We start from the raw sequence: 27,521 nt of genomic DNA on the forward strand, positions 1-27,521 counted from the left end.
TGTCCCTTACTCGGCTACAGCCCATTTCTGCCATGGGGCACACAGGAATAGCTGTTTTCTGGGGTGAGTGGAGCTGGTGGGGAGGATGGTGTTCCCCACTACTGCTTCTTTGTCTTTGCACATAGGAGTCAGGGAATCTGTGTCCCCCACAGCCAAGCCTGAAGTAAGCAAAACTGATGACCATCCTATCCTGCCAGAGCTGCCAGAGAACCGCTCCACTGTCCCGTAAGTCAAGTTTATTTCTTTCCTGCAAAGAACATGTAGAGGTGAAGCTCCAGTTAAGCATGAGTATCTTACCTGCTCACTCTGGCTTCTCTATTTCCCTCTGGACCTCTTGTCTTCTGAAAAATACACACACACACACACAGAGTGCCCCTTCTTCCTCACATCTGCTTCTCTCCTGCATATACTGTTGCTTTTTTCAAGCAGTATGTGTGGAGACTGCCCAGCTAGCCCACAGCTGAAGTGGTTAAGAGCAAGAACAAGTGACAGTTGCTGTTTATCCCTTAACTGATTTTTATCATTGAAGGCATGTCCAGAAATTCCATATCATCTTGGAATGCTTTGCATTTTTCTAAGACTCAAAATTTTACTCACGTTAATGGAAATTTGTCCCCATCACTCATCCTTGCTGAAATTTTAATCAAACTTCCTCTGCTGCAGTATCCTGAATTGTGCAAGCTTAACTTACTTAAATCTTTCCACTCCCTAATGTACCTGTGGGGGTGAATATTGGAACAAGTGGACCGAGAGCCTGACTCCAACACAGGTTTGCGTTGGCAAAGGACTCTTACACTGAGTGTCATCAAGCAACCAGCATGCCCTCATTAAGGGAAGGTCTGGATATAGCTCATTAATAAACCTTGAAGTTACCAAATTGTTTTACTACCAGGGCAGCAGGACAGTTAAGAGAAGAAGGGACACTGAACAAAAAGGCAGGAGTTCATGGTCATGCACGTTTTTGCCAGATACCAGGAACGCCCCAAGTGACAGCAGCAGAGATGGAGCAGGTCACCTTCACCTCTGCCTCCATCTGGAGTGTGACCTTGAGGAAGCCACTTCTCTCTGTGCCTCAATGCCCCATCTGCAAAGAGGGGATAACAGCACTGAAGCATGAATGACTGCATTATTCCTAAAGTAACAGGACCAACAAGGATCTAATCTAAAAAAAATATCCCTTTGCTGCAAATACTTTTCCCACCTCGGCACCTTCTTCACCTCACTTTGCCCTGCTTGGCAAGATGCCCACAGTACAGAGGTGCTGAGCACCTGCTCTTGGTGGAGGTGTCCCAGCTGCCAGGGGTTGCAGAAAGGCTAAGAGGGTTCCTAAGGGACCCTTTTCCTTGAACATGCTGAATGCCCTTAGTTATCTTTCTTCCCATGTAGCTTCTAACAGAGCCTGTCCACAAGGCTCTGTATGGCCATGTTTTGAGCTACAGACGTGAGAGCATTTCTCCCTGCTGCTGTAGGAGAACATCATCTCACACCAGCTGCAGAAGGAGCAGGAAACTTGTTTGTGCCAATCCTTTCTTCCTGCCCCATGTGTGACTGGGAGGGTGGACACGGTTCACCTCCACATCTGTCATTTTGTGGCCAAAGAGGGCTGTGAAGCTGGTGCTGGCAGCCCAGCACAACTCTTCTATCAGCAAATTAGATTTATGCTTCCCTGTCACCCGCAGCAGCTTTTCTGTGCATGTTCCCAGCATCCTCTCCTTGTCCTCCATCAATCATCATTTCTCACATGGGCTTCATAGCTCTTTCAGTCCTTTATACTCTGTGCCTCCCCCACCCACCTTGTTAAAAGCAGCTCAGTTTCTCAGCTGTGACTTGCCAGGTGGCTTTCACCAGGTATCACGTGGCATCATCTCACATGTGGCATCATCTCCCTGTGTTTGTTCTCAGCTGCTTTCTGCTTTGCAGCCTCTGTCACTTCTCACTGGCATTTCGGAGCTCAGCCTTGGAGCAGCAGCATCCCCAGCCACTGGAGCGAGATGCTACTTGGCTCTTATCCACCACGTGTCCTGCTGCCCAAGGGCAGCCGGCTGAGCCACGCGGTGCCACCGGGGAGCGGCAAGCCAGCTCTGTCCTCACCAGTTACACTAGCTGGTAGATGTAGAGCATGTCCCCACTTGACTCCTAGCGATGGCCTCCGGTGGCCCAGGGAGTGTGTCTGCCACAGAGCTGTCTTCCGGCTCAGGGTTGCCCAAGCTCGCCTTGAAAATCCCTGTGCACGTTGCTGGGTTTGAGTGTGAGGAACGACAGACGGATGCAGCCTGTGGTCTTCTGCTGGGGGCTCTGGGGACAGGAGAGAGGTGGCCATGGGATGGGGGACACTAGGGAGGACACAGCCCCTCATTGCTCACCTGGGCATCTCTCCACAGGCTCAGGCGGGATGTGCCCAACAGATGCAACACTCACTTCGACGCAGTGGCCCAGATCCGGGGAGAGGCTTTCTTCTTCAAAGGTAAGTGCCACTGCCGGTGGTCTCTGCCTGCGTCACCCTGCAGTGGCATTCACGTGATAGCGGTGGTGTCAGCCAGGCTGGGGGGGGTGATGAGGATAAGCTGGCTCGGGGTTTGCAGGCTGCGGGGCCTGCAGCCCCAGGGAGGCATCTCACATGCCACTGACTCCTTTTGGCTCAAATCAAAGGGCTCAGACCTTTAATTGTCCCACGGAGCTGAGGGCATGTGATAAAGAAATGTTTACGTCAATGTGAATCCCGCCTCTGATGCAGAAGGAAACTGGCTCGTGCCCGGTCTGTCACAGCACAGAGGAGGAGGTACCCACATGGCCAATGGCTGGGGGGACACAGTGGCATTGCTGGGAGAGGTAGCGATTGCAGCTAAATGGGGACTGAGAGGGAGGGAAAGGAAAAGAGATGTGGTCGAGGTATCCAAAAGACTGGGCAGTAAATTGAGCATTCCTTTTATCCAAAAAGGAGAAAGCCAGTTAAACTGAAACACAATTTATTTTAAAATGATAAAAACAGATGCTCTTTAACTCAAGGTAGAATTAACCTGTGGGACCTGTGGCCAAGAGCAGTTCAGCAGCATGAGCAGGTTGGGGCTCTGGTGGGTGGTTAGGAAGAAGAGACCACTGGAGGCAAAGCCACCTGCCCAAGCCACTGCGGGGCGCAGATGGTCTGGTGCCCACAAGGGATGTGTCCCCTAACAATAGGGCAGGTGTGTGTCCACGTGGCCTGTCTCGGGGTTTAATGCTTCCCTCTGAAGTGGCCGGGCTGTGACAATCCAGCACAGCGCATTGTACCATGCGGCACTGATCCTTTGTGCTGCACTGCCCAAGTGAAGAACTGAAATCTGATATTTGTGCTACCAATGTTGAAATCCGGGTCGAATCAAGAATGAGCACAGCAACAGCTCTCCACTGCTTTTTTTCCTGGATGCTTCCAACTTTCCTTTCCTTGAACACTTCACCTTCCCTACTGCTGCTTGCTGTGCATCGTTCAAAGACGCCGTGTGTGCAATTGCAGAGCCATCTGGTTCCATGTCAGCAAACACTTGCTGGCAGCGTGTCCCTAGGGTGCCCGGCTGTCGACGAGGATCCCATCAGTGCCTTCTCAGTTGTACCGAGCCCATGGAGGCTGGACCCTGTGGGCTTTCCTTCCCATCTTTCCAAGATCAAAAAAATGCCCGCTGGGCACTTCTTTCCATCCCTGGCCACCCCAAAGCCATCCATCAGGGAAGCAGACCCATTTTCCCCAGGGATGGGGAGCAGCGTCTGGGCACGTGTAACCCATCTGGGTATCGCAGTGCAAGTCTTGGGTCGCAGGCAAGAATGGGAAAAGGGCTCCAGAGAATTGGATGTTGTCTGTGCCCTTGGGAGAGCACAATACGGGGGCTGTTCCCCTGCGGTATTTGTTCAGGTGCCAGCTCCAAAGAGCCACAGTGAAGAAGGGAAAATAAGAGACAAGAACTGGTGTCCAGGATAAATGGCTGTCTGTCTTTCATACGGGGGGGGGAAGATGAAAAGTGAAGAGAAATCCATCTTAGTGTCTATTTTTGGATATATTTATTGTGGGCCAAAATGCAAATGTGAAGAGCAGAGTGTCAGCGGGTGCCAGCTGCACGGCTGCCTCTGGAGCCCAGCACCTCCCTCGGAGCCCCATCACTGTCACCAAATCATCCTGGGCACCAAGGACCGGAAATGTTGTTCTGGGGCAGGATTTTAATGACCTCCAGTGATAAGGTCCCTCCATCGATGGACATTTTGTTCTGAGCTGGTCCAGCTGGTTCCCTATCTGGAGAGCAACCTCACCCACTGCAAAGGCACCAGGACAGGAGCTCCCCAGGGCTCCCAGGCTTGTTGTACTGAAGGTAATGGTGGGTTCTCCACGCTTCAGAGGTGCCAGTTGCTTTGATTTAGGTGTCTCACTGCAGACTCCTGAAGTTTTCAAACAACTTTGGCCTGTGTGTGTGTCTGCACAGTGCGTGCAGCAGTCTTGCCAGAGGCGGCCAAAGTACGGAGAGCACAGTACACAGCTGGGATCAAAATCACCTGGTATTAAAGAAAGCAATTGCCTCAACCCATCATCCATATAAAACAAGACGCTCGGGACAGCAGGACTTCACACTTGGCTTTCATCCTGCTCAGTTTGCCAGCTCAGAGGGTGGTTTTAAATCAAGCTTTTTAAACAAACACAGGGTTGGGATTTTTTTTTTCTTTATTATATTTCTGCATGCTAATGGTAACAATGTCCCCACGGATCTGGCTTTGGCTGATGATCGTCCAAGCAGCCGCAGCATGTTGGTGAGCAGGCTTGGCCGTGACAAAACATGAGCACGGGCAAAAAGGGCCCCTCGTGTTAAGGACTCCTTGCTATTTAATTGCTTTATTTTTTGGCTTTTTCCTGTTAGATTATCAAAAAAAAAAACCAAACCAAAAAACAACAAACTAGCCACCAGCCCAGGCTGTGCCTGGCTTTGAGGGGAGATTCAAAGCTTGCTTGCCGCAGTTGCACACCCACTGAGCCCATCGCTGGCGAAGAGTTGAAATGTCAAAAGCACTGAGGCTTCCCTCCTTGTCTCAAACGAGCCAAGGGCACTCCGAAGTTCAGATAATTCCTTCCTTAGGAGATAACTATGTCAAGCTGTATTTCTTTCTAAAAAAAGTGAAAATCTGGCTTTGTCTAGTACCTCACTAATTAGAGATGCAGAGATCATCTTTATTTAATTACATGTGTTTCCATCGATGTACAATGGCCACCAAATTTCAATCCTTTTTTTATATTTTTTAGAGTTCTTAAAAAGAATCTGTAATTATGGCAATTCCTACCACATTTGAATGTATTATTCATTCATGGGTTTCAGTCAGATAGAGCAAATATGCAAACTGGAGCAGAAGAACAAGAATATGATATAAATCCTTATAATTAGAATAAAACTCCCTCTCTGCAGATGTTTAAACGTTAGAGTTTCGCCTCCTGCATTATTAGGCTAAGATCCAATTTCCATAAAATTTTAAAAGGCGGTGTCACAATCTGCTGGCTCTGGAGAAAGGGCTGAGTGTCATGAATACAAATCTGAAGGGGCATCTTTGGTTTCTGTTGCTTATCCCCCCTTGGGAATCGATGCAAGAGCTGATGTAAATAACATGCAATAATTTCTAAAAGGCAATAACAAATATGAGACAAAGTTGAGAGTTGGTTCTTAGACATCTTGCACCAGCTCAGATCTCGCTGTGTGGAGCTCTCTGGGGAAAATGCAGCACGAAGCGTACTGCAAAAACTCAGGCTGAGAATCCCAGAGACAGTGCAGAGTCAGGTTTTGAGTTGCCCCTAAAATCATTAAGACTCCTCGGGAAATCCCACGTAAGGCTCCTTCAGCGGGAGAAAGTTTGGCATCCTTCCCACAGAGGACAAACCTGTTTCCTTTTCTGTTATCCAATATATTCCAGAAATACCCCAAGCCGCACTCTTTTCTGGCTGGGGCAGTGTTGCTCCAGGTGCTGGAATTGTGTTTGCTTACGCCACCAGTACCTTCAGCCCCTGGGAGCACTGCAGGATCGAGGTCCCCTGCTTATCCTACACCTCAAGATGGTACCAAACTCCTTTATTGTGCCTCCTTCACTACCTCAGCCCCTTCCAGTTTTACTAATATAGTTTCTTCCTCCTCTGTTTTTTACTCCCTTTCTTCATTAAAGAATTGGCATTTCCATCTTTCATCGTAACATCATACACATTTCCAAATAGGAAAGAGCCGGGCACCCTGTGTGCTAGAAGCTGCCGATGCTCCGGGAGAGAACAAACAGGGATGATAGGGATGTTCATTTGGAGGCTCTTGCTAAAGGCTGCTGGTGCTTGGTCCCACTGGCTCCCAGGAGGTCCCATGCAGATCAGGGAGGGAGGAGATGAAAGGCTTCTCTCACCTGCTCCGGGCTCAGAGGTGCAGTTTCACACCACAGCCAGGAGTATGACGACTCCAGTGCAATGTCCGGAGGACTATTTTGCTCCCATAAAGGGTATTTCTTCTAATGACTGCCGGGAATAGAAAGTGCTAGTAGCTGCTGCTGGAAAGCAGGATGCCTGTAACTCATAGCTCCCATCTCACGCGCTTGGCTTTCTGCTGCTGCTGTGTGCCCCGCACTCGCCTCTCCCCCGGCGCAGGTGGGTGGCAGTGTGGTTCAGTAATGTCCAGTCTGTTCCTCCAGGCAAGTACTTCTGGAGACTGACTCGCAATAAGCACTTGGTCTCCCTCCAGCCGGCTCAGATCCACCGTTTCTGGCGGGGCTTGCCGCTCAACCTGGAGAGCCTAGACGCAGTCTACGAGAGAACCAGTGACCACAAGATTGTCTTCTTCAAAGGTGAGAGCGAATGTGGGGCTGGAGGCAGCACATGTGTCTCCCTGGTGTAGAGCCCAGTGCCGAGGTACCTTGGCAGCATTGTGGCCTCTCCTGCAGGCAGGAGACACCAGCGTCAGTCATTGAGCATCTCCCAGGGCAGGTCCAAGGTCTGTTGTTCACAGGAGGCCAGGAGAAACCAGCTCGTAGGGAGGGCAGGCAAAAAGTAGTGGTCTTGTTCCCCAGAAAATGAGGGAAATGTCATTGAAGAAAAACTTCAGCCAAATCTAACTGAAATCTTAGCTTTACCAAGAATGAAATAAAAGCAGGAACCACCTACGCACCCACTTTACGGGTTTTGTTTTCCCTTTTTGGCCTTTTCTCTTTTTAGTATTTGTTGCTGAGAAGTGAAGAAGCTGCAGCGGGGACAAAAATGAAAACCTGAAAAGCTTGGTTGTGCTGACTATATTTTTTACTTCTTTCTTTTCTTAAAATAAGTGTTATAATCCTTTCTGCCTTTTTAAAGCATCTCACAAGTTTTTTTTAAGAAAAGGAGAAAAGAGATTAGCTTGTGGTTCCCACACAAATGTCCAAGTCTGCCACAAACCATCCACCCATGCTGGTTAGACACTGCCTATGTGCTCAGAGTTACCCAAGCCCTCGGCAGGCACTGGCACTTGTTTCAGAAAGGTGGTGCCTTTGAAGAGCTAAAAACATCCCAGCCCTCGGTGCTCCATGGCTGGAAATTGCTTTTTGTCTCCCGACTGTTCTGCTCTGAGCATGGTGCAATTATCGGCTTCAGAAGTGCTGAACCAAGCACTTCTGAAAGCAATAATTTGGTTTTGATTCCTCCAGCGAGGCTGCAGGGATGGGTTATGTCCTGCGCGAGCCTCTGTGCTCACAGAAGCGTTTCCAAGCACAGCTGAAGCCCTTCCAGGCTGCCCAAGCACCCCACAGCTGCGCCAAGCCCCGTGTCTCCCCAAGGAAGAGCCTCAGGCAGCCCACCCCGCTCTGCTTTTTGGCTAATCCAGGGGGAATGGGGCCAGCTGGAGCATGGCAGCCCCTCTGTCCAGCACCAGAACCCCCAAGGCAGCTCTACAGACCACAGTGCTGCTTGCATCCTTCCCTTCTCTCCCTGCTGGGGCCGGACAGACCTCCTGCAGCTTGGGTCCTGGGGCTCATCCTGGCTACTGGTTAAATTGGGCTTGTAAAGCCAAAATTACAGCTGTGCCACAGCCGGGGGCTCGTCCCTGCAAGGCACAGCGCTCCATGGCCAGGCAATGATGTCTGTGTTAGTCCTGCCTAGCTCTGAAGATTAAACTTGAGATTTTCTTTCCAGCTATAAAATACTGTCTCGTTCTCTCTCTCCAGCGCTTGTTTCATTGATCCCTGGACAGAAACCAAAACACACAAATTACCCTGGCCTCTAAGGTCCTGCTGCTGATACATGGGCATGTATTTAAGTGCCTCTTCAGATCTTCTAGAAAACCAAGGGAGGAAAATGCCTGATCTTTAAAATAGGTTGTGCGATACTGAAAAGGACACTGTAGGTTCCCAAAGAGACACTGTACAAGGAGAAAGACCATCCCCATGGTTAGAGTATCACACAGAAATTGAGAGATCTGGGTTCCTTTTCTCGTTCTGCCGCAGACCATGGGCCAGTCATGCCATCCTTCATTTTTTATCAGAAAAAATCCCCATGTTGACGGGTCTGTCCTGCCCAGGGTAGGGCTGGGGGGTGGCTGTGTAGGACATTTGACAAGCAGTGAGATGCTGAGATGAGATTTGTCCTGCCCCTGCGCATCCTCCTTACAGCCCTTAAAATCCAGAGGTCCTTCAGCCCGGCTGGCTCGAAAATGTGTGGTGATTTCTCTTCCAAAGTGGGACTATGCTTTGCTCCTTAGGAGTCAAATAGAAGGCAGATAGTGTTTAATTTGCCCACAAAAGCTGCATGTAACTTTCTATGTCTTGCAGCTGGATATCAGGCAGAAATCAAAGGGGCAGAAAACCAAATGCCGCCACCAAATGCATAAAAGTGACAACAGTACTAATGCTGTTGGTGTGTTCGTGTCCCAGGACCATCACGCCTGCAGACATTCAGGAGGGAAGCAGGGCTATGCTCCGTGGAGAGCCTGACGCAAAAAAAAGCAACTGTTCAAAGATTGAGGATCCCCACCAGGCTGCTTCCTTCCCATCCCCATCCTTCAGTGTCGAGAGCTCAGTCCTGAGGATTGTCACGGCAACAGATAATGAAACACCAGCTTGTCTGCGGGGGAATGCTGGTTTCAGCTGTGAAACAAATGTGATTTTGCTCTGTGCTTCTTTCCTTTCTGCAGGAGACAGATACTGGGTCTTCAAAGACAATAACGTGGAGGAAGGATACCCACGGCCAATTTCGGACTTCGGTCTGCCACTGGGAGGAATCGATGCCGCTTTCTCCTGGGCCCACAATGACAAGACTTATTTCTTTAAGGACAATCTCTACTGGCGCTATGACGACCATGAGCGGAGGATGGATCCTGGGTACCCTTCAGAGACTCTCCTGTGGAAGGGAATACCAAGCCCTTTAGATGATGCCATGAGATGGTCGGATGGTGAGTCTATGTGCCAGTTCAAAAAAATACAAGAAAAGAAATCATTGCTTCATTTGCTGTTGAGCTATAGCCCCTTCTACTGTGCCTGCTGACATAAACTGCTCAGACCCACATGGGACGGCAGTTCCTGGTGTCTGAAAGCTGAAGATGGAGGTAGGCTTCCAGCCAGAGCTCCCTATGCGGCTCACTAAAAGACTTTGTCATTTCTAGCAGGCAACAAAAATATCCTGAGGGCCTAATAATTTGATTTTATTAAAAGAACATAGTTGATGTTGTTTTGCAGTGATTTTTATCCTAATACGTGCTGGTTTGCTTTTCACTGAATTTGTTGTCATTGGATTTTTAGCTAGGTACATGAGGATGTGACAGAAATTATTTTTAAAGGAGATGTCTTCCCCAGAGTTATGACTTATTTTCTGGGGATGAGACTTCTCAGTGGTTTCTTCTCCCTGAAAAGGCCACAAAAATTTTGTCACAGGAGATGTTTAAAACCAGCCGTTCGCTCACAGCAAAATGGCACTTCCAGGTTTTATTTACCGGCGACCTTACAGTGTAATATCAACCAATAAACCAGGCAGAAGGGAGGGACATTTCCAGAGGCTTTTCAAACTGAATTCCCGAAGCTGTTGAGGGCAACCAGCTGTTCACATGGGTAGGAGTCCTCCATGAGCATGGGACCTGCTTGGAGAATTCACAACCTCCCAGTTCAGAGGGGGAAAAACGCACCTGAGAGTGGAAGTTTCCCAGGGCCCTGCCAGGCTCAGGTTGTTTATCTGAGCCCAGGGATAGCAGCAGCACCCCAGGTCATTAACAGGCAGGTGAAGTCTTCTTCAGCCTTACCATGCCTTGTTACAAGACTGTCCACTGACGGTCACTGAGAGATGTGTATGGTGTGCCCAGACATGGAATTACTAGGGCTTTTACCCTGCACACCCTCAGTACCACGGGGATGTTGTGGACCCACCATAGAAGAGGTGACATCTCACCACCCACCTCCCTCTGTCTGGTGGCTCCTGGCTGGTGTGAGAGATCCCAGCTGGGCATAGCATCATCTTCTAGAGCATCCCGCCAGCAGCCGCTGTGCTCCGGCTGTGGAGAGGGTGCTGGCAACAAGGGGTGGTATCGCACCTGCCTCTGCTCCCCGGGGCTCAGCTGGGGTGGGAGGGCTCCTCTGCTGCTCCAAGTGCTCCTCTGCCCTTTCCACTGGGAGAGTGCCCGTCACTGCTCATCTTGCCTTTGGGTTTTGGTCTCTTTGTAGGTGCAAGTTACTTCTTCAGGGGCAAGGAGTACTGGAAAGTGATGGACAGTGACCTGGAGGCCCAGCCTGGCTACCCCCAGTCCATCGCGAGAGACTGGCTGGTGTGCAGCGACATGCAGTCCGATGCCCCAGAAGCAGCCGGGAGCAGCAGGACTGGGGCACGCTCCAAACCAGGACAGCATGACGAGAGCCGCTCAGAAAACGGCTACGAGGTCTGCTCTTGCACCTCGGCCTCCCCGTCCCTCCAGGCTTGCCCCGTGCTCAGACTGTCGGCCAGCCTCGTGCTGACGAGCGTGTGGACAGCAGCACTGGTGTGTGCAGCCCTATGACATCTCATCCCACCGGCGAGACAACCCCATGGTGCTCCAGGGAGGGGAGGCGGATACGATGCCGTGATGCAAACTGTTGCAAGCAGAAAAACATTCCTAGGAACACGCCAGTGAAGGGTTTGAATTCTCCATGAGAAATGAACAGCGGATTTTGTTTTTCTTTTCTTTTTAATTTTAGTTTAAAGGTCTAATAACAGATTTTGAGTTCTGCACCTTCTTATTTCATCATCCGGTTAAAGATGAGAGCAGCCTAACATTGAATTTAGAAATGTTCCATAGAGATGTGTTGCTTTGGATGATTAAACACGGCAAACGAGGGAGGGGAGAGCTACTGTGATTGAATGGGAACAGAAGAGGTGCTGCCGAGACAGGTGGCAACATCCCGGAGGAAAGGCAGCCAGGCCATAGGCGCGGGGCGGTAGTTATATGCTGACACAATGTACACATCCTATTGGATGTACTAGGTAGAAAGAAACTTTGACTCCGCTAAGATTAACTGCAAGGTGATCATTTTACTGTCAAACCTGCTGTGGTCACTGATGTCTCGGTAACTGGTATCAGTTTCTATGGGTCAGAAACACCTTTGCCTTGCAGAGGGCAGTGCAGCTTATCTTTGTATCTGAGTCACTTGGATTTAACAATTTCTCTAATAAACCTTGGCTGCCTACAGAGGTTTCCCAGTCCTCTGCCAGACCAAGCCTGCCACCTGCAGTCAGGTGCTGACTACTGATGCTCGGGAGCTGCCTTGCTGGGTGCAGCCAAATGAGATGCAGTTACACCCACCACCCCAGCCTAATCCATGTACGTGAACTCCCGTGCTTGGAGTTCCTGTTTCAGGTTGGGTTTTTTTCGTTTTGGGAGGGATCAAGAAGTATCGCATTCATCTGTGACTCTGTCATACCCGGCTGCACTGCAGAGGATGGGCCAGAGGGTGGAGGGATGCTGCACAGTCAGCCTCGAACACTTCTTGATGCCTCTGCCAGGAGTATGGAGTGACAGAAGCAAGGTCAAGCGCTGCATTAGGATGTTCCTGGGGTTTTTCTCACTGCTAATCCATTTCCTGCAGTATAATTTGGACATCTGAGAGTCCTTGAAAACGGTGAGTGAGAACCTAAGCTAGGAATCATAGAATCACAGAATCATAGAACGGTTAGAGTTCGAAGGGACCTTCAGGATCATCCAGTTCCAACTGCCCTGCCACGGGCAGGGACACCTCCCACTGATCAGGTTGCTCAAAGCCCCATCCACCCTGGCCTTGAACACCTCCAGGAATGGGGCATCCACGGCTTCTCTGCCTGTTCCAGTGTCTCACCACCCTCAGAGTAAAGAATTTCCTCTTAATATCTCATGTAAATCTCCCCTTTTTTGGTTTAAAACCATTACCTCTTGTCCTATCGCTCCACTCCCTGATCAAGAGTCCCTCCCCATCTTTTCTGTAGCCCTTTTAGGTACTGGAAGGGGCTCTAAGGTCTCCCTGGAGCCTTTTCTTCTCCAGGCTGAACAACCCCAACTCTTTCAGCCTGTCCTCACAGCAGAGGGGCTCCAGACCTCTGAGTGTCTTTGTGGCCCCCCTCTGGATTCACTCCAACAGGTCCACCTGCTTGTGGAAGGAACTGTGAGAGATGTCAGGAAGGCCAGGGTCCTCCAGTCTGGTGTTGTAAAGGGGTGTTAAAGGAGAGAAATGGGCAGCAGCCACTGGGACACACTGTTCCTCTCTGAAGAAGTGCCTCTTGCTGCCTCTGCCAGGGCCAGCTCCTGGGGGGGACCTGGCAGCAGGCAGTGTCATTTTGGGACCCGAGGCTGCTCCCCTGGCCCCAGTGCCAGCCAGGGTGCTTGCCATGGGGCTGGGCATAATGCGAAGTCCTCTGTGGCACAGCGCAGAAGTGCACAGTTGCCTCCTGATGGAAAAAAGGGGTAACCTTGAGTTTTCCTCTCTGCTGTTTGCTTTTTTTATATAGTCCCACTCATTCACAGGGTGCAGCTGTTTTCAGGACTATGTGCTACAGTGGGATTTTTATGGGGCATGAGTCCATGGAAACCTCCCATTAAACCATTAGATGTCCTTTAAAAAAAAATACAGACCGAAAGACTTCATGCATAGCAGCTCCCTCTGCTGAGTAAAGCTGGCTTTGGTGCTCTCATTTCATTGGTCTTGCTCTGCTCAAAGCAGCTCCCCAACCCACCTCTGCCTGCTGGGCCGAGCAGGGGCTCCAGGGGCAGGGCGCTGGGGGTTGCCATCATGGGAAATGGGATTTTCCTTCAGTTCACGTTGCTTTTCTTCCTCTCACCTCTTGAGTCAAGAAGACATTGCTTTTAGTCCTTGCTGGGGTGACACTGCATGAATGTCAGCATGTTATATATTCTCTTGGAGATGAGGTGAGGTAGGAGCACAGCATCTTGAGGAAGACACCCTCCTCTTTTTTTTCCTCTTTTTTTTTCTTTTTTCATCTTCCTCCACAAAAGAAGTGTTCACAAGCTGTACCTGAAAGATCAGAGGAGGCAGGGATGCAACTAGCACTGCTTCCATGGCTTCTCCAGGACAATCAAGGAGCCTGTTGTCGTGACAAGGACCAGTGGCCCTTCAGCCACACTGGTCACAGTGGTACTGGGACCCATGGGATATCAAGATAAATTAATTTTATTTAATATGGGGGGACTGTGATTTAGAAATAAAGCCTGTGGAAAGGCTTTCAATACACCCTTCTCTACTTCAAATTATGAATTTTGATGATTGGAAATGTAGCAGGGAATCAGTGTTCCACTGCTGCTGGACAGCCCTTGGGGAGGGTGGAGAAATGCTGCTGTCACCTCTGGGCATGTGGCTTGCATGGCCATTCCCCTGCCACTGGCAAAACCACCCTGCACCAGCTCTGGATGTGGCCACAGGAGAGTCGAGTTCTCCCAGGTTGGAAATGGGAGCCGGAGTGTTCCCCATCGAGGTCACCAGTTCAGCGTGGGGCCAACTGGGATGGGCTGGGGCATCAGGAGCAAATGTCCACACCAAAAAGACCCCATTATAGCAAGTGCCCTGGTGCTCCAGGTGCTGCACTGTTTCCCCATGGGGACACAGCAGTCCCACGTGAGCAAAGCAGTGTGGATCCATCAGGGAAAGGGTTCGAAAGCAGAGAGCCCTGTGCCCAGCAGGGTGAGAGCTCTGTGGCACACAAGGTTCCCACATGGCGCCTCTGGTCACAGGGTATTCAGAAATCCCCAGCCAGTTCCCACCACATTTGCAGATCGCTCTTAAGATAAGGCAACAGGTGTGAATCACAGCACAAACCTGGTACTTGGAGAACTTAATTTATTTTCTTGGGTTTTCCCCTAAAGCCAGACTCACCATGTGTTTTTCTGGGTGAGGGGAGGATGGGCACTGTCTCCAAAAGGGGCTGAGCAGGTACAGAGCCAAGGAACAGCAAACCTATGGACAGGCTGGGAGCAGAACCGCTGCTGGGGCCACAGACCCCTCTCCTGGGGCCCAGAGGAGGTTGGAGGAGCAGCTGGGTCTGGGAGAACAGCAGAGACAGCCTTTGGCACCGCTCCCAGCCCTGAGAGCTCTGCCTGCAGGGGCACAGTCGGGCTTCATAGAGGCTTACAAATAAGAATGTAACATATAAGTGCAGTCTCTGTACACCAAAACGTTGCTGATGCTCTGCTGCTGGGCTCCCTGGCACCATCCCTGTGCCTGGATTCCTCCGGTCCTACCCAGAATCCCCTGGCCAGCTCTTCTCCACAACAACATCCTTCATCTTAGCTGGAAAAGCTACCTCCACCCTCTGAAAAAATAACCTGAGCATCATCTTGCTATTGCGTATTGCCCAGTCTGGATATTTTCCAATTATTTACATTCTCAGAGGATTTTGTGAGGTCATTTCAGAGTTGGAATATTTCTCCTATATAATAGGAGGGATGGGAAGTTAAAGAGGGGGCACTGGCCATCTGAACCCAAATGGATTTAAAGCTGAAAACCTGAGTTTTTGGCAGCTATGCTTGCTGGGGCTGGCTCCAGGGCCCCAGTCAAGGTTTTTCCTGGCTCTCATTCCCACCCATCCCTAGGCTCAGCCAACCTTCAAGGCCTTTTCTGTTTTGCTACCATAAAGAAAAGCAGAAGGAAAAAAAAAAAAGAGTAAGGTAGACAGGAGCAGTTTTCAAATGACAAAGCCATAACAATACCTGGATTAAAAAAAAAAAAAAAAAAACAAGTCATCTCAGACAAGATCTGGGGTTTAACAGCTTGAGAAACACAAAACAGTTATTGAGAAGAGACTCATCTTTACTTGCTGATACGCACGGGTGTGTGTGCTGTAAGAGGTTCCTGCCTCCCATATCCCCCTTATAGCTGAGGGGAAGACTGTAAGCCCTTAACCCAGATGGCTTTTCTAAAATGGGACTTTCTGCTTTATTAAGAATGACGTTTCTCCCCTCAACTCCCAGTTTAATCAGAAAATGCCCTTGCACAGCTGTGGGTGAGGAGAGCAGGTGGTAGGGATCAGCCCCATAGCTCACCCAGGTGGAGCTGCTCTGGATGATGCCCTGTATCGGCAGGTGGGTACCTGCTCCTGAAGCCTTTCTGCAGCTCCTGGAGATGGAGCTGTCTTTTTCTTCTCAGATGGCAGTTCAGGAGAAGACAAATACCAGAGCTGCCTCCAACCCTACCACCTTGCTTTTTCCACATCCTCTGCTAGGTGAGTGTGGTGTGTGAGCTGGTGCTGAGCCTGATGCTGCTGTAAGCAGCAGAAGCAATCCCAAGGGATGTTTTTTCCAGGGGAAGGGGACTTGTCCTGGCTCTCCACGTCCCAGCAGTTCCTGGTAAGCTCAGTGCTGTGAATTGCTTACTTGCTTTTCCCCGAAATTACTAGACAGGGGGAGTTGGCTGGCCTCGTGGGGCTGGAACAGGGGAGGGATCTAGGACAGCCAAAAACAGGGAGAGAGTAATAGTCTATAAGAAGCCCAGCTTGGGCTAAGTATAGGAGAGGTTATTAAAGCTGGATGGTATGTGGAGGATTTCTGTAGGCATGTGCTAGGGCTGTAAATGGGGAAGCAAACAGGCTGCCTCTGGATCTTCTGCAGTACAAGTGATTACTGACCTTGTGGCACTAACAAAATTACTACAAGAGCTGCCAGAGCAGTTCCCTGTCCTCCACCCAAATTTCTGGTCCCCGGTTTAAAAAAAAACAAATCCCAAACCTCTGGGATTTATGGTCCTGTCAGCAGTGAAACCCTAACTCAGCACTAGGCTGCCAGCTCCGGTGGGCTTATTTCTCAATGGTATGGAAGGATCTGGATTTCTCCCTTTTTTTAAAGGGCTTTGGGCTTGACTGCACATCCAAACCAGTCAAATAAAATGAGACCCAGGCCTGGCTTTTGCTGGGACAGTGATCAGTCTGCTCTGAGCAGCTTTCAGCAAGCACGGCTTGGCAGGGGAAGAGCTGCATTGAGAACAGGGCCACTTTATTGCAGTAAGGACAAGACTTTGCAAGCTTCCCAAGGAACCGTGTCAAGATTTATGGGTTGTGCTGTTTGGGTTGTGGCAACTCGTCTTTGGTCTCCATGTCCTGGGGAGAGGCCTTCCTACCCCACATCTGACAAGCTGAGTGGAGCCAATGTGTTGTGCAGCTGGAAACCTTGGGAGCAAGAGGGTCTCTTGTTCCAGATCAGACACTTGGTCTGTTCTCTGTTGGAACAAGAGGAGGGTTTTGGGGGCAGCACAGGTGATGATTGTAGAAACCTGGTTGTATGCAGGGCCCCTTCACTAAACTTCAAAGGGTGGAAATACCCTATTTTGCTTCCCACCCCATCTGTACTGCAGAAATAGCCAAGCCAGAATGGCCCCTGGCATGGTCTCCCTGTGGAGCAGGGCAGGGAGCTTGGTGGTTATAGAGCAATTCAGTGACAGTGTGTCCTTCCTCTTCCCAGCCTGAGAAATTGATGGTTATTCTGGGTCTGAAGCTGGGTTTGTCTGGGGAATAGAAAATTATGGTGTTGGGTGGTCTTCATGTTGCAATTGTCTATCATCAGCTGCCTTAAAGCATCATGGCCATCTCGCTTCCTGCAACTCCTCCGCTTCTGGGGACTCACCCTGCTACTCCATGTTTATTTGGATGATAGCTACACGCTGCACGTATCAGCTCCTGTGCCGTGGGATGGGTTTGCTTGTTGCCAAAGTTGCCAGGTAATGGAGTAACTGTGGCCAATGAGGGCTTGTTGTGACGAAGCTGTGATCCTGCCTTGGAACCCTGCCTCTGAGCAGAGCTCACAGGGAGAGGCTTCCACGCAAGTGGTGGTAACTCTTTGCCTCGCTTATTTGCATGAACTTATCTGAAATGTCATCACTAATGCTCAGCTCAGACTCTTAACCGCTCTAATTTCCTGAGCGTGCAGAAGCAAAGGGCTCAGTGTTTTACAGCAATTATCTGCTTTCACCCTCCCTTTTTCCACTGCTGTGTTCATTCTCCTTTTTCCTTCATCTGGTGTCGTGAAGCTCTCCCTCCCCACTGCAAAAATGCACAGGTCAGGCTCTTAAGAAAGAAGATCCAAGAGCTCCTCGTATCTCCGTATAACGGATGGCCACTGCCCATTAGAGGATCGCATGACCTTAGCCCAGGGCCATGAGGATCAGAAATACCACATCATATTTGGTGAATCTCCAATAGTCTGACCTGGGAATATGAAGCTGGGAAAAAGCAGGACTGGAGTGACCTGGGAACATCTACGGAAGGGAGATTTGCATGATGGGATTTGACAGATATCAAACATCTGTCCAGATGTGCCTGCTGGGCAGCAGCAGAGTTATGGGCTGCAATGAGTATGTGTATAAGGAAACAATGAAAGAGTGGAGCAGTTTGGCTGTAACTCTAGGTACTCACCTGCCCCTTTCTCCTCAGGTACCCCTGCAAGCAAGTGAATTCTGGCTTTTCCCAGCCCTGTGCCTCAGGGGGGTGCAGATATTTGACTTCCCACGGAGGAGAGTGTATTCCTAGTATTCAGGAGGACGTTGCACAGTGCTCCCATGCCCAATCTCCCTTATGTCCTCCCTTCTGTCATGGGGGATGTGAGAGGGGGGCCTCTGGAGTGTCCTTGTCATGTGAGTGCAGCTTGTGGTAGGTCTTGTCCAAAAACAGGACATGGATCCTATCCTAGTCTCAGAAGAGACACAATGCCTTGTGTAGGCTGCAGGATCTTCCCCTGAAAGGGAGGGGACTGACTCGGGAGGGAGCAGCTCATCAGGAATGCACTTCCTTCATCTCTGTTGGCTCTGGAAGGCTTTCATGATTGTGTACAACCAGGATAAACAAGTGAGATCAGAAATCCCCTAAGCAAAAGCCATGCTCGGGCGAGTAGAGCTTTGCAGGGTCCATGCTAATCCTATTCTGCACAGCCCATGCCAAACACTTGGCACCCCTTGCACTTATCGGAACGAAGTCATGTCCCTGCTGGCCTCCGTCTCCCCCAGGGGTACTGATGGGCCCTACCTCTCAAAGCTCTTCTCCCTGCAAGCCTGCCAGGGCAGCAAGCTCATGGCTGCCCTAGGAAGCCTGCCTCCAAATAGTTTCATTCTGGCAGCATGAGGCAGTGGAGTGTTATTCTTAACCCTTGGGTCAGGCAAGGTAGCAGTGACGTAATGGAAGAACTTCACTTTGTCGCAGCAGCTCTGAAGTATGGCTCATCCATCAACTGCCCTGCTGTGATCTGCCTCGAAACTTGTGTCATTCTGGTTGTTGCTGCAAAGGGGGATGGCCCCAGTGCTTCTCTTCCACTGGCATGAGCCGTTTCTCATTAGGGAAGTGAAAGGCTCTTCCCTATGCTGCCAAAGGCAATCTGTTTATTTGCCATTGCCCACCCTGCTGGGAGCCAGCGCAGGCTTCCCTGCCTCCCATGGCACCGTAGGTGCAGGGCTTTGTGCTTTGCCCTGTTCTGCCAGCCCTTCTGGCATGGGCAGGGCGAGGTGACGGTAGCAGCGTGAGCTGGCATCTCTACAGATCCCGGGCAAAGCCATTCAAGGACAACATCTCTCCCCCCATGGGTATCTGAGGACTGATACGGGCTGACTCAGCAAGTGCTTGCCAAGAGATGTTGATCTCTTCGTAATTCCTGTCTCCTTGGGTCCCAACAGGAGGCTGCCAAGAAAAAAGGGCTTGAAAAATATCTGAAGGGGCTGCTTTACCAGCTCCTAAGAAGAATCCCTCTCTGCTGTGTTCCCAAAGCATAGGAAACACACTAATGCTTCTCTGAGCCTTGCAAACACAATTAAGGCTCCGAGTTTTAATTCAACTCTGCTTCCTACTTGCTTGTCTGTGTCACTAAGGGCAAGCAAATAAATACTTGCCAACCGGCTCCACCAAAAGGCAGCTGTGTGCCCGCCTGCCTGGCCTTGTAAGGTGCGTGTGTTTATGTGCCCGCTATCTCAGGTCTGTTTGGACGGGGCAGGTGTGCCTGGGGGTGTAATCCTGTCCCAGATAGCAGAGAGAAAGCACAGTATTGTTCTCTGCCTGGGTCTCACCTCACTTGAACCTGGCTTCTGAAGCGTGTCGGCATAGATGGATGTGAAGAGCTCTGATAAATGTTAGGAAATAATTAAAACATCAGTGAATATCCATCATAGCACCAAGCTTCTGAAGGCTGGTGTTTTGGGCTGCTGTTCCCAGGGCTGCAGCAGCAGCTGAGCTGCAGTAGAAGACCGGTTTGTGCAGCTGCTGTGCTTGGCTGAGCCCATGTTGCTATTGGACTTTCTCCTTCACTTCTTTCCTCTTGAAAGCCATGAATACAGAGCAGATTTTTTTTTTTTTTTCCTAATGCCAGAACAAAAGCCTAAATGCAGTATTTAGCAAACAATGCTGAATTAGGGCAGAGTGAGCAGTAGGAGAAATATTAGAAGTTAATTCTGCTCTTGCCTCTTATATTGATTACAAGTTATGTCATTAGGGACTCATACCCTGAACTGGAGACTTGTGATGGTTGGTGAAACCAGCGCAGGAGGGAGGGTGGAGCGGAGGCCAGCTGGGGAGATGGTGCCTTCACTGGTGCTCCTCAGCTCAGTCCTTGTCTGCTGTGCACACGCGGGTCACTGGCCTCCAACCTCTGTGGTGGGTGTTTGACTCGAGGGCTGTCCTCTGGCTCCTTTGCTCAGTGCTCTCCCGCCTTGGGCTGTGAGCCAGGAAATCGCGTCTATCCAACAATGGGCTGTTTGTTTTTCCACAGGCTGTTTAAATTGCTCCAGTGCTATCGGTGAGACTAAGTCTGCTCATGGCCTCTTGGTCTGCAGGTGGTGGAGACCTCTGATCTCCCGCTCTGGTGGTTTTGGAGGTTGGGGGAAGACCTTATGTTAGTTTTCATAGCACCAAACACAAGGTGTGACCACACTGTAACTACTTATAAAGACAAACTAGCCCCACAACAGCAGGGCTGTGTATTTGGCTTCTAACAGATGTAGAAATGTGGGGGAACAACTGTGTCGTCGTGCAGTCAGGGTCACACTGAGCTTTCCAGTGGTCCTGCCCTCCTTCTGACATAAGGACAGCAAAATGCCATTATTTTGAAGGGTGCTGTTTGTCTGGTGAATGTTTTGCTCTGGTCAAGTGGGATGTGACCAGTTTTGAGTAAGGTCCAGGTTTGGACCCCCTGGGTTTTTGCTCAAATCTGCGCTCTTGTGGGGTTTGGCTCAGTTCTGCTCGTATCCCCACAGCCGGAGGATTTACCTGCTGGAGCTTCTGTCCCTTGCTGCTCTTCATGATCAACAACGATCCTTGATCTATACCCTGGATTAGGCTCCAGGAACCAGCTTGCCCTACCTTGATAAAACGACATGTGCTGTCGCTCCAGCCCTGTGCACGTAGGCATGGCCCTGGGAACAGCGTCCGCCTCTCCTGTGCGCTGGATTCGGCTCATACCCAGCTCTGTCTCTATTGCTTCTCCCATCATAGCAAAAACAAATGCAATCTGCTCACGTGTATGCTGCAAGAGTCCTGCCAGGAACAAAGAGAAGTTCAAATATTTGTGTTGGGTTGTTACTCTTTCCATTCAGGTGATAAATGATGGGCTTCAGCAGAGTCCTTTGGTGCTGAGTGCAGCATTCCCACCGTCCTGGCTCCAGCCTCACAACCTCACCAAGATGAAACACCTACAATTAACAGCTGGGTTTTAACTTGGGGGGTAAAATGACTGAGGGTGATTTTACGGCCTTAAAAAAATCAGAAAAAAACAAAACAAAACAACCCCCAAACAAACAAACAAAAAACCAAACAAAACCAAAAAACCCCAAAACAAACTGAAAGAATCATCAGACTTTCCCTGTGTCTGGTTCTTGTGTGCAGTTTCACACAAAACAGCATTTTCACCATGAACTTTGGAGCTCTGTTACTGGTTCCTGTCCAAGTGCCCGGGATGCAAGCTGGCAGTCTGCACGCAAATATTTCAGAGCTGCCTTTCTTTGGAAAGTCCCAAGCTCAAAGCCATGTGGAGGCCTGACTTTCTGTAGGGCTGGAGCTCTTATGTCCCTTTAGCTGAGCTGATCAAGAAGCCAAAGATGTTTGCTAACAAATTAACTGATGAACTTCTCGATATCTGGGAAGCTGCTGTGCTTCAGCCCTTAGCAAACCCAGGAGCAGAGTGGTGAAACAGCCCCAGGCATGAGCTAGCTCAGAAAATTAGCTGGTTTGGTGTCACCGGGCCTGTTCAAAACTCAGGGGATAAAGAAAGTAAAGGCATAATCCAGCCTTATGGCATTTCACACACCAATGTGCCAGATCATAGCAAAGCATTGCAGGGAGCACAACCATCCAATGCTCTGGTTACAGCAATACAGAAATGTTATGTAGGTTAAATTCTGTCTCAGCACAGAGCACAAGGTCAGCAGCCATCAGGGTGATGACTGAGACGTTAATATTTTTTCCCTGTCATATTAAAATAGATGTTGTACAAGGTAATCATGAGCTGAATGCCTGCAGCTCAAAAAAAGTCCCAAGGAAGCCCACAACGGTTTGTCTTGCGGGGTCTGCTTGGCTCTGTGCAACGCAGGGTGTTGGTTCAAGAGCAGGGCTCCACCACAGAGGAAGCGACAGTGGATGTTTCTGCCCTGGGGCAGAGTTCATGCTCCACCTGGTTCAGTTCAGAGGGACAGAGATGATGTGCTGATGGCACTTTGGCTGTAAAATGTCCTGGGAATGTCTCCTTTCTTTGTTTGTTTGGGTTTTTTTGTAGAATATGCCAACAGTTTTTGCCAGTTCCTGCAAAAATGATGTAATCTGTGGCAAGGCTTGATCTCTGACCAGATGGCATGTGTCAATAGCCCAGGCTGGGAGATCTTCATGTGCTGTTTTTTTTGTCAATTCTACCTTTCTTTCTTTTCCTTCTCCCCTCTTTGGTCTCTTTCGCTGTATTACTTTGGATCTTCTATCATGCCCAGGATTTGATGGTGCTGCTGACATCTCCTAGCATCAGTCTGTACTGGATAACTTCACGTGCTTGACAAATTTTGATTGCCTTCTCAAGTTAATTTGGGATTTTCCATTAGTCCCACCACGAGTTTTTCTGGCTCAGAAACTTCTTATTAGGAATTCATTAGCCCTGAAACTTAAAGAACTGACTCTTCAGGCTTAAATACCTTCTATAATTACCTTCTTTTTGTGCTGTACTTTAGAAGATATCTCTAGTGTTTCATTTTTACATAGCAGGCAGTACTCCCCTAATATTATAATACAAAGTTAAATCATCTCTACTTTAGGTAACTGAAAAACTATCAAAAATCTCAAGAGCTTCAGACAAAAAAATCAGTGTAAGAGATGAAGCTTTTTCTGGCTTCCTTTTTTGTCCTATTAATTATATGCAACAGAGAAGAAGCACTGTTTGAGTCTGCTTCAGCTGCTGTCTGTATTTCCAAATAGGATTGTTTTTGGCAGGCTCTTTAAGCTCCCTCCTTCTTACTTAGGTCAATTCTGAGATCATGTAAGAGCTGAGGAATCTCCCAGTAGCCTGCTTCTCTAAGTGCTCTGTCCTGTTTTGCTGCTAGGCTCAGCCTGACACTTGACAGTCACACCTATTGGGGCTGTAATAAAAGTATGTATTAGAGTGTAGCTATTCCAGGCAGAGAGTAGAAAGTGGATAGGCAGTATCTTGTCCACATTAGAAATGCTTAAGTTAAATTTATTAGTGTAGCCTGACCCTAAAATTCACTGACTGACACCTTTTGAGGAGTGGGTAGCAAAGGGCTAAATCCTTTATTGCCCTTGGGTCTTTAGCATTGGCAGTGGGTAGAGGTAAAAGACACAAGGGCACAAGGAGATAATTTTGCCAAACATATTTTCTTTTTCAAGATAAATGAAATACAGGTTTAAAACAACCCTTTGCAGAAGCTATCTATGCATCACTGTCTATTTAAAAACAGTTGATTGATAACAGTTCTTGCAACCGGTACAAGGAGTACTGTTGGAAACTTCCTGAAAACACATGTACACAGCAAACCTGTTAGAATGAGCTGCACGATAAGAGGTATTACACTTTAAAGAAGTTAGCGGGTAAAGAGCAAAGAGGCCTTGGTTTCTTGAATAACAGGAGAAAGAGGGGAAAAAAAAAAAAGGCAGATGTTATGTAAGTCAAAAATGTATAAGCCAGTCATTTTGTGTAGTTACAGAATAGGTTTAATGCTGGCTTTAATCATTGCATGCTGTGAACCTGGAACACCTTCATTACTTATGTTCTCCTGAAGTGTTTCACCTCTCCTGCCCTGCTAGAAGTAATCAGGCAGGCATTCCGGCTGCCCAGCTGGGTCTAGCAGCCCAGTGGTTCTTCATTCCTGCTTGCAACCTCCGGTGCTGAAGTGATGTGGCGTTTGTATTGAAATAGCCTAACATTGGCAAGTCTGCTCTTTAAAGCTAAAGAGTTGGCAAGAGCCTCGGTGAGGAAAGGCAATGAAAGGCTAGCCTAAATCCAGAATACGGTGTGCTGTTCAGGACCTGTTGGCAGGGATGGTAAATCACTGGCTGCTGCTGCAATGCATAGTGATGCCCTGACACGTCGGATGCCGTGCTGACAGCCAGGGAGCGGCAGGACGTTTCCCATGGGATGTGGATGGCGTGTGCCTCCTCTGTAGCATGGGGGAACTGGCTAAACGATTACAAGGAGGACACTTGATTCATTGTGTAACAACAGATCCTTTATGATTCAGATAAGAGTAAACTTATCTTGTTAAAATGGTATCATTTGCTCCCGGGCCTATTTGTCTACGGTCTTTCTAACTGAATCCAACCACAAAGAATTTTTCTGATCAAATTAGGCAGGTTGGTTTGATGTGGGTGGGTCTGTGGGAGGCAACTCTCATCCTCAGTGACAGTGCTGACTTGCAGTAACTGGTAATGTTTGTGTTTTGATTTTTTCTGGTATATTTTCCTTTTTTTATTATTTTGTTCAGTGCTGTTGGGGTATCCTATTTAGACACGGAGGACTCTTCCTCTGAAGCTCACTGTAAGAAAAAACACAAAGACTTAGTCCTCCCAGCTCTCACTCACATGCGATGATCAGAATGAACATAGACGCATGAGAAAATGAGTGTGCTTCTTGCTATGGCCATTCCTCCTACTCATGTACAATGGCTTATTCTGTGTCAGAGTCACAGGGGTAGTCCTTCTGTGCCCTACCCGTATAGATATCAGACTTTTTTTTTTTTTTAATCATGGCCTTAATTTGTTGTCCTGTAACACATTAAACTGATGTCACAGTGGTTACGCATGTCTTCCAAGTTGATTCTCTTCCTAAGCATGTTGGCTGGCATTAGCCAGATCCTCTGCTGGTGCAAGCCAATATAATTAGAATTGTTTCATCTGGCTGAGGCTCTAGGCTCCTGCAGAAGTGCGACATCAAATTAAGAATGGTTGAGTATAATCTTATAACATATGACCTGAGGACTACGAAGTGCTTGGAGTTTTTAATGAAAGATAATATATTAGTTAAAAGATTAAAACTGACGACAGAAAAATCTGATTCTCGATACAAACCCTGAAATCTGAAGGAAGTTGTGCCAAGCAAATCCTAGTCTTATAAACTACAGGATAATGTCATAAAAACAATAAACAAGTTGCCTCAAAACAAAAAATTCCACTGTTCTTCTCATTCCCCTAGATGCCATTTAAACTCTATTCTTCTGCCTATTTTTTCACTTTATTCATCATGCATAGCTTCTGAAGGATAAAATCTCTTAACTTGTATCAGTATTGTTGGAATGATACATATTATTTAAACCAAACTGACTGTGATGTTTTAAATGTAAAATATATTGGGTTGCTCCCTAGACTTAGGTCTGTTTTATTATGTCTATACAAGAGAATTCAAAGAAGCCATTAGGTTCCTAGATATGTTACAGGATGGCAAGACTGAATGCCAAATTAAAAATAATGGGGTACTTTTTATTCCTTCTAAGTCCCACAGTGGACAGGCTTTCCATTGCCAATCCCTTCGTGCCCATCTGGATTTATACTTGTTCAACCAGCAGCATCCCAGGCCCTCCTATGGCCTCTGTTACTGCAGTCGATCGCTGGCCCCACAATACTTAATGTATTTCATCCTCTCTACTCTGCAATTCCCCTCACCCTATTTTACAGAGAGAGCAGAGGCATAGAGGGATTAGCGAGGTTTGTCTACACTATTTAATTTACCAGCATGATTATCTTGCACTTGCAGAGGTGCCCAGAGATTCCCAGGAAATTCATTGCAAAGCAGGGAGCATGAATGCACCCAGGACTCTGGAAATCCCCCTTCCATGCCCTGTCCAGGGTCAGACTATTTGTATTACACTGTTAAGCGAGTGCATAACATTTAGGCAGAAGGGGAGACAGTTAACCTTGTTTACTGTATTTTATCATGTGGTTCATTTAAGGCTACACTCTAGTTTCTACGTATTTGTCTGATAAATTTTGTTTATTTGCAGTAGAATGGAAGGGAACTGCATTTAAATATAAGCTAGTATTAATAGCTTGTTGCATGTGGTCATGTTTTCTGTAACTGGATTATATTAATGTTGCTATTCAAGCCTCAAAGCTGCAAAAAGTGTCCCATCCTAATTACTTAACCTCAGCTGAAGTCCCTTGGTAATAAGTGAGTGGAGAAAACTCTTCCTTACAAGTTTCTTGAGAGTCAGAAAGAGGATGTTGGAACCCTGCTTATTATGCCATGTTCGTTTTAAAAGACTCTTGTCAACCAACGACTCAGTAGCTTTTCTTCCCTCTGGGTTTTGTTAGGTTAATTGATGAGTCATGGAATATTTGACTACAACTTCACAAGTCACGGGAAAGCTCCATAGCCCTCATAGTTCTGGATGATCTTGCTGTCCGGTACTGCCAGGTCAGGTGTCCTCATGGTGCCTGGATACACATCGTGAATGCATCCTGCAACATTTTGTAGCGTCGATAAAGCCAAAATCCTCTACTGGGAAACAGCAGGGTTAACCTGGTGTATGAGCAGAACAGCTCTCAGAGCTTGTACCTAGCCCTGGGGAGAGCATTGGCTACGGGCAGAGAATTCCGAAATCAGGGTTAGCCTTTTCCCTCTTGCTTTCTGTCCTGGTTTGTTTCTATTAGTGACTGTACCTTGTTGTGTTTGACAAAGGGCGAATGACAAAATGCTGAGATGTGTACATTTCTAATCTTTAATTGGACGTAACCAATACTGCATTAGAGTCGCTACCAAAATCAAAGTAGTACAGAAATAATTATGAGATATTAGGTCTTCAAACACCTTGCCATTTACACAGATGAGGGAAAGGAAGAGACAGCAATCTAGGGGAGTTAAGTACCTAAATACCTCTCAGAAATGCATCTCTGATTTGTCAGGCAGGGAGTCGGTAGTCAGATATCTCCAATCCCAGTCAAATTGTTCAGCTAAACTGCATTTCTGGGCAATTGCTATATGAATTCATGGAGCTGAGAGGTCAGACGTGCAAAAAAGAGGGAAATAAATAAAAAATCAGGGTAAAATAACTCTTATTTTTATTATTTCCTTGACCTTGCGCCCTCCTCTTTGCTGTGGGGCAATAAGTGCTGGGGTTCAGATATGGGCAGGTCTGACATCTTAGCAGATCAGTGGGTTTTGTTTTGTTTTATTAAAATGAGTTTGAATGCACTAAAAACTGAAGAAACTTCTCTGACGCTCCACTGGAAACTTTTCTTCTCTGTCACTCACTGCTTCAGGATTCCGTGCTGGAGAATTGTCCCTCTGGATTCCTAGAAATGTGCAAGGCCGAGGGATGGTTGCTTTGGAGTGTTGCGATGCGGGTACAGATCCCAGCTGCTGCAAACAGCAGTGCCCAGACTCGCTGTAGGGTGCATCTCTGCTGAGTTTTACATTTCTGCAAGGCAGCCTGTCCTTGTCGGTTGAAAAAGCTGCTTGATAACAGGACCAGAGGAAGAGCCTGAGTTGTTTGGGTTTTTTTTTCCCCAAGTGCTCACTCTTTGTATCTGTAGGAGTGGGACTAGTATGGTAACTTCCAAGGCCTGAGTTAGGATTAACTGCTCATATTGGGTTTTTAGGGAGAGAAACTCTCAGCCTCTGCCCGAAACCAGAACA

At 48.3% G+C, this 27,521-nt stretch overlaps 1 protein-coding gene across 1 annotated transcript in view; it reads left to right on the top strand.

The window, feature by feature from the left end:
• MMP17 (matrix metallopeptidase 17) overlaps positions 1-10,976 on the top strand; it is a 66,866-nt gene extending 55,890 nt beyond the window's left edge. Inside the window, exons 6-10 of the mRNA XM_074159678.1 lie at positions 126-225; positions 2,382-2,464; positions 6,667-6,819; positions 9,132-9,389; positions 10,648-10,976. Coding sequence (XP_074015779.1) covers positions 126-225; positions 2,382-2,464; positions 6,667-6,819; positions 9,132-9,389; positions 10,648-10,976 — 923 coding nt within the window. The remainder of the gene's footprint in view (positions 1-125; positions 226-2,381; positions 2,465-6,666; positions 6,820-9,131; positions 9,390-10,647) is intronic.
• The last annotated feature ends 16,545 nt before the right edge of the window (positions 10,977-27,521 follow it).

This window comes from Numenius arquata, chromosome 16 (assembly GCF_964106895.1).
Source record: "Numenius arquata chromosome 16, bNumArq3.hap1.1, whole genome shotgun sequence".
Classification (NCBI taxonomy): domain Eukaryota; kingdom Metazoa; phylum Chordata; class Aves; order Charadriiformes; family Scolopacidae; genus Numenius; species Numenius arquata.